We start from the raw sequence: 6,644 nt of genomic DNA on the forward strand, positions 1-6,644 counted from the left end.
CCTTGGTGTGTGTGTGTAAGGTAAGTTTCAGAAGCCGGGAAATTGTTGGAGAACTTAGCACTTAGCAGGGCATCATCTATAACAGTGGTTCTCAACCTTCCTAATGCCACGACCCTTTAATACATTTCCTCATGTTGTGGTGACCCCCAACCATGACATTATTTTTGTTGCTACTTCATTACTGTGATCTTGCTTCTGTCAATGGATGGTAATGTAAATATCTGTGTTTTCTGATGGTCTTAGGCTACCCTGCTAGCAATTCTCAACCTGTGGGTCGCCTATGACTCTCCACCTGCGATTCATAATGTAATCAAGAAGCAACGAAAATAATGTTATGGTTGAGGGTCACCACAACGCGGCATTGGAAAGGCTGAGAACCACTGGTGTAAAACATTAAAGAGACAGGAATGGGTGGGCCAATGGGGGACAAATTAGCTAAGAAACTTCAGAAGCAAAGGCAGGAGCTACAGAGAACATCAAGATTGAAATCCAAATTGTTCCAAGACAGAGAAGCCAATTTCTAGTCAGTGGCTCCACGCCAGCCCTCAAGCTCTGGTTGGTAGACACAGAGCAGCATCCTTTCTCTGAACAGATGGCTAGTAAAGACAAGCCAATGGAGCTCCAAAACCTCTTACAGGAACTTACAACTGCGTGAGGAGGGAGAACAATCCAGTCTCAGGTCAGCAGAGTTGTTACACAAGTTGAGGATCATGGAAGCCAACCAGCGAGACAAGCTTGCCAAAATCATGGAAGTGATGGGGAAGTTTGGCCCATTCCAGCGAAGGCTGGTAGCCCTAACCTTCCTTCCCCAAATGCTGGGGGTTTTGTTTGTGTATGCTGACCTCTTTGTGTCTGGAGAACAGAAGGCCTATTGCAATACCAGCTGGATCCTGGACGTGGGCCCTAACCTGTCAATGGCTGAGCAGCTGAACCTGACCCTGCCCCGGTACAAAAATGGCAGCTTCATGACATGCCGCATGTTCCTGCCTGTGACCTGGGATCTGGATTCCATCATCAAGTTTGGCCTCAACTACACACAGCCGTGCAGCCAGGGGTTTGTCTACCCTGAGAGCAAGACTCGATCAATAATCAATGAGGTGCGGCTTGTCCTGGGTTGCCTGTAGCATGGGCTGGGAGATGTGCCCTCCCCCTCCCCAAACAAGTGGAGAAACTGAGGCTCAGGGATGATTAGCAGTTAGACCAAGGTCACCTAGCAGAGGAAGGGCCAGGGCAGGAACTTATGATTCTTGCTGCCCAGCACTAGCCTCGCCCGTCTTAGCCAGAGAGCTAGAGTGGATTTGGGGGTAGGGGCAGAGGGCAGATGGCAGGGTTTGCCATTTCTTCAAGGAGCTGCTTCTGTAGTTGTGGCTCTGCCCTCTGAATTCACAGAAGATCGGGAAATGAAGACAAAAGCAGTCTAATATGCAACACGGGCCCTTCTAGGCACAGACCTGCCAATCTGAACCTCTGGGCTGGAGCCCAGCATCTGTATTTGGGGAAGGGTCTTTAGTGATGTTGGCCTTTACACAGGGACCTCTCCATGTCTCCCATAGCATGGCTCTGCTCCTGGTCCCTCCCTTCAGGCCTGCCTCCCAGAGTCTGCCAGATGCAGGATGGAAGGCAGGGGTGACAGAGCTGAGGCCTGCTGCCTGTCCCTGTCCCAGGCCCCTTCTGTCTAACCACCCACCCTGGGAGGAGGCTCTGTCTGGGGCACCAGACCGCTGACCCTGGGTGGAGGCCTGTGCCAATGCCTGTGTGTAATCCCCAGTTTGATCTGGTGTGTGGTGAGGACTTTTCCCCGGAAGCCGCGCAGTCCATGTTCCTGACAGGCCTCCTGACAGGGGCACTCATCTTTGGCTTCATAGGTGACAAGTGAGTCTCCCTGAGTTTCTTCTGGCCCCGGGGCTGCCCCTTCCTCCTCCTCATGGGCATGCAGAGCTGAGCAGTCTCAAGCTGAGGGAGGCGAGGGTGGGGACACTCTGGAGGTGTGTGGATGGCTCAGGACCTGGCCTGAGCGTTGGGCCGGGTCCAAACATGGAGGTCCATGCGCTTGGTACAGCCTTCCTTTGATCCCCACAGGGTTGGCCGCTACCCCTGCATACTGCTGTCGAACTTGGGCATAATCATCTTTGGCTTTGGGACAAGCTTCGTCACCAGCATTAACCAGTATCTGTTTTTCCGCTTTGGGTTGTCCCACTCCCTGGTCGGCTACGCCATCAGCAGCATGGCTCTAAGTGAGGCCAGGTTGCATGCGGTGGGGTGCATGGAGGGAGTGTACACCAGGATGGCCTGTTTGGGGACACTGCGGGGGCGGGATCGGGGGAGGAGCTATGAGCCTGCAGGACAGAGTTGCCATCCAATGGCAAGTGGAGTGGAGGAAATAGCTCCACCTCAGGCTGCCTGGAGGTGCAGGGAATGTGTGCCCAGTCTGAACTGTCCCAAGTAGGGCTGGGCATCTCACAAGGCTGGCTGCAGGAGCAGCCCCAGGGACCCTGAGCTGACCAGGATTTTCTCCTCTTGGCCTCTGCACAGATGTTGAGTGGGTAGTGGGCGAGCATCGGGCCCACTCCATCATCCTGAGCCAGAGCTTTTATTCTCTGGGGTACATGTTCCTGATTGGGCTTGGCTACACCCTTCCCCACTGGCGGTTGGTGTTTGTGTTTGGCACAGCCCCTGTGTTATTCCTCGTCTCCTTTATCTGGTAAGCCAAGAAGCACGGGGCATGCGTGGGCTGGGTCTGAGGGACTGGAGATTGTGGGTTGGGAAGGATCCTTAAAGGGATGGAGTGAATGGACTGTTCCCTGGGAGAATGTGGGGATGAGATGAGAGAGAGCCGGGGGCAAAGCCTCTGGAGCCCCAGCATGAACCCCCCTCAGAAGAGACCCTCAAAGGGCTCTCAGAGAGCTCTTCAGAAAACCAAAAGGCAATGTGTCAAAAGGCAAGATTCAAGGACAAGGAATGGTCAGGTTGAAGGCAAACAAACACACCAAAGAAGTCTAGTGAAGTTGGTCTTGATGATTTTGAGCTGACTTCCCTGGAGCGACAGGGAGTTGAGGAATGAAGAGGGCCCGAAAAATGGAGCTACTTCAGGGCACAACTCGTTCAGTGTGGGCTGAAATCCCAGCTATGTGAATGGGCTCTAATAGAGGGTGTGGGCATAGAAGACAGTGCCCTCCATGTGCCTGAGCTGGCGAGGATGACCCTTGAGATAGAACGTAGTTGAGCTCTTCAAGGTGGCTGAGGGGAAAGACACTGCCGGGCAGGGGCAGTAATGGCCAGGCTGACACCAAGCAGCTGTGGGACCTGTGTGTGGCTTAGGCAGGGAAGGAATGACTTCCAAGGAGGGACAGAGGACTTCCTGAGGTTGATGGACGCCTTGAAGTCATTCAGGCATCCTGAATGATGAGGTCATTCAGATGACCTCAGACCTCATGCTGGATCAGGATGGCCACCCCTGAGGCAGGGATAAGGCCCACGTGGGTGTCTGGGGCATCTGGGAGTGATTGGTGAATGAGGGTGTGCCTGCAGGATTCTCCCAGAGTCTCCTCGGTGGCTGTTGGTGAAGGGGAATGTGGAGGAAGCCAAGCAGGTACTGCTCTCTGCCGCTGAAAGGAACCAGAGGACCATTCCTTTACCTCTGTTGGACAAGGTAAGAGGCCTCAGGCCCAGAGTAGGGCAGGGCTTGGGGTTGTGGACGGGCCTTTGTCCGCCTCATCCTTTCAGGTGGGACCTTGGCCCAGAGGGTATCTCCAGCCCACTGCTTGAAGGGAACAGTGACAGTAAAATCAAATCTCATCAAGGAAAGACCAGAGACCAGGCTGGCACTGTGGGGGCAGGTGGACCTTGTGGGACTTGTAGGGGTGGAAGCAAGCTGCAATCTCCACTCTGCCTCTGGCTGGTCCTGCTTGTCCTGTAGCTACAGGTGCCTGGAAAGAAGGTGACTAATGCCTCAATCCTGGACTTCTATAGCAACAGTCAACTGCGCAAGGTGATCTTGGTGATGGTCTTTGTGTGGTGAGTCCCCAAGGCTGGCCCGCAAGTACTGCAAACAGAAGTGCATGCCAGGACCTCTGGTGAAGGAATGGGGCATGGCCTGGCTGCAAGGGAGCAAGGCCTAAGGATCTGTGTTTATTTCTCCCTTCCATTCCCCCCCTGCCCACTCCTACCCTCATCGCTTCCGTCTTCACTTTGCCACATCTGCATGAGGGTATCTGTGTGTGTGTCTCCTGTTCTCTCTGAGTAGTTATCTTCCGGTCTCTTTCCAGGTTTACTGTTGGTCACAGCTATTCTACGCTGAACTTGAAGATGGAAGCTTTTGGTTTGAATGAACAGTTGAGCAAGATGATTCCTGGCATGTTGGAGATGCCCGCACGGCTGTGTGGCATCTGTTTGTTCGAGCATTTTGGGAGGAAGTGGTCTATGGCAGGGGCTCTCTTCCAAGGCTGCTTCATGAACTTCCTTATCACTTTCATCCCCTCAGGTACAGCATCCCTCCTGCTCCCCATGCCTTCTGCCAAATCCCTCCCTTGTGCCTCCTGCCCTGTCTCTCCAACAAGACACCCTGGGAGTCAGTCTTCTACACCCACAACCCACCTTCTCTGCAGGGGCCCCAGTACCAGGGAGCACTGCCCTCCCTGGGTGGTGGGGTCCCCAAGACCAGGCACCCATAGCTCCCAGAGGCCTGGGAGCGAGGAAGCCGTCTGTAGGAATCATCCCGGGGTGGGCAGGAGTATGGACAGCCTTCTTCCATCTGATTCCAATCCACATTAGATCGGGTAGTTAAATGTGAACAGAATCAGCCCTGGGTGTGCACAGGTGCCTCAGTGCACGGAAAGGTTGCTGGTTCAATTCCTGGTCAGTCAACATGCCTGGGTTGTGTGCTCGATCCCCCATAGGGGGTGTGCAGGAGGCAGCTGATGGATGTTTTTTTCTCACATTAATGTTTCTCTCTCTCTCGCTGTCTCTCTCAAAATCTATTTTTAAAAAATGTTAAAAGAATATGTAAAGAATATATGAACAGCTCTGGCCAGTTTTCCTCAGTGGACAGAGTGCCAGCCCTCAGGATGAAGAAGGATCATGGGTTCAGTTCTGGTTAAGTGCTCACATACCTTTGTTGCAGGCTCGATCCCATGCCCCAGCGAGAGCATGTATGGGAGGCAACCAATCGATGTGTCTCTCTCACATCGGTATTTCTTTCACTGTGTGTCTCACCTTCCACTCTCTCTAAGAATCAATGATAAAATATCCTCAGGTATGGATTAACAAACAAACAGTGGGGGAAAATGTGTACCGATGCAGCAAAATAATCTTTCCACTGCTACCCAAAGTCTGCTCTCATCTTAGCCTCTGATTGGAAAATGCCAGTTAACTGTAGACTTTACAGGAAAGCAGAACCCGCAACCCAGGGGCACAGCACCCGGTGTCCCAGGGGCTCAGAACAAAAGAAGGAAAGCTGGGGACTTGGGGAGCTGGCAATATTTTCAAAATGTCAAAGAGCCCTAGGGTGAAGGAGTACCCCCCTCCGCACCCCAGGTCCCCTCCCAGGGCTGAGGATGTGCACATGAAGATGTCTGTTCTCACCCAATCAGCACTGCTGCCCACATGGACCACTCAGCTGCTGGGGCCAGGACTAGGGCCTGGACTGTGTCCAGGGTCTGCCTCAAGGGGGCTCCCTCTCTTTCTCTGGGGATTGGGATTGGGAGCCACTTGGCTGGGTGGGACCTTTCTCCTCAGAGATGTTGGTAGTGTGCAGCTGCTAAAACCAAATGGTGAGAAAAATTCATTTTTCAATTTCTATTGCTTGGTGTTTGGTGTTTGTCTTTTTTTTAGTTTTAAAAAATATATATTTTATTGCTTTTTTACTGAGAGGAAGGGAAAGGGAGAGATAATTAGAAACATTGATGAGCGAGAAACATCAATGAGCTGCCTCCATCCTGAGGATGTGCCCTTGATCGCAATTGAACCTGGGACCCTGGAGTGTGCAGACTGAGGCTCTATCCACTGAGCCAAACCGGTTAGGGCATTGTTTTGTTCCTTTGTTTGTTTCTTGTTTGTTTTTAAGTGAATCTATAATGAGTCAAGCAGAAATGTTTAAAACTCTCCAGTGAGTGAGAGAAAGTAGGACTAGAATTTCCACTAGCCATGTCTGCTCTCATCCCAGGGCCAAGAAAAGCTGGGTTCAGAGTGGGGAGTGGGGCCAGCAGGACCAGGATCCAGCAGAGGCTGACAGCAGGAGGAGGGGCTATGAGCCCTCAGCTCCTATTGTCTTCACCTGCCTGAGGCATGGCATTTCCTGGTTTCTTTCTCCCTCCAAAGATGCACCTATGGATGGGGTGCCTCTGGGGAAGGATGGGGAAGACAGGAGACCGCCTGGAGGCACAGATGTGAGGGGCCAAGTCCAGCCAAGTAGATGGTGGCCCTCGAGGGACCTCCTGTCCTACTGACAACTCTCCCCCTGCTGGCTGGGCCTGGGCACACCATCCCTCCTCTGACCAAATGCCTGAGTCTGCTGGCCAGGGCGTGGGGATGGACTGTTGAGATGCCTTCTGAGAGGGATTCAGGGAAAGCTGATGGGCAGGCCTCCCCTAAGCTGGCCTGAGGGGAAAATGGCCCCAAACTCAGGTGGTTACATTGTCTGGCTACAG

The 6,644-nt window shown here is 52.9% G+C and overlaps 1 protein-coding gene across 1 annotated transcript; it reads left to right on the forward strand.

Moving 5' to 3' along the window:
• Positions 1–710: 710 nt before the first annotated feature.
• LOC118715766 (solute carrier family 22 member 14) lies at positions 711–4,670 on the forward strand. Its single transcript, XM_045579635.1, has 8 exons — positions 711–1,097; positions 1,769–1,872; positions 2,080–2,234; positions 2,533–2,701; positions 3,529–3,649; positions 3,917–4,014; positions 4,266–4,542; positions 4,605–4,670. The coding sequence occupies exons 1-8, from the start codon at positions 711–713 to the stop codon at positions 4,668–4,670; spliced, it is 1,377 nt and encodes a 458-aa protein (XP_045435591.1).
• The last annotated feature ends 1,974 nt before the right edge of the window (positions 4,671–6,644 follow it).

The sequence above is a fragment of the Pipistrellus kuhlii genome, unplaced genomic scaffold, assembly GCF_014108245.1.
Source record: "Pipistrellus kuhlii isolate mPipKuh1 unplaced genomic scaffold, mPipKuh1.p scaffold_m20_p_11, whole genome shotgun sequence".
In the NCBI taxonomy this organism is placed as follows: domain Eukaryota; kingdom Metazoa; phylum Chordata; class Mammalia; order Chiroptera; family Vespertilionidae; genus Pipistrellus; species Pipistrellus kuhlii.

What these genes read in the sequence shown, in the direction of transcription:
- LOC118715766 (XM_045579635.1), top strand. Translation starts at nt 711, where the DNA reads ATGGAAGCCAACCAGCGAGACAAGCTTGCCAAAATCATGGAAGTGATG. An exon ending in TTTGGCTTCATAGGTGACAA is followed by an intron (nt 1,873 to 2,079) that starts GTGAGTCTCCCT and finishes TGATCCCCACAG; the next exon opens with GGTTGGCCGCTACCCCTGCA. An exon ending in TTGGTGATGGTCTTTGTGTG is followed by an intron (nt 4,015 to 4,265) that starts GTGAGTCCCCAA and finishes GTCTCTTTCCAG; the next exon opens with GTTTACTGTTGGTCACAGCT.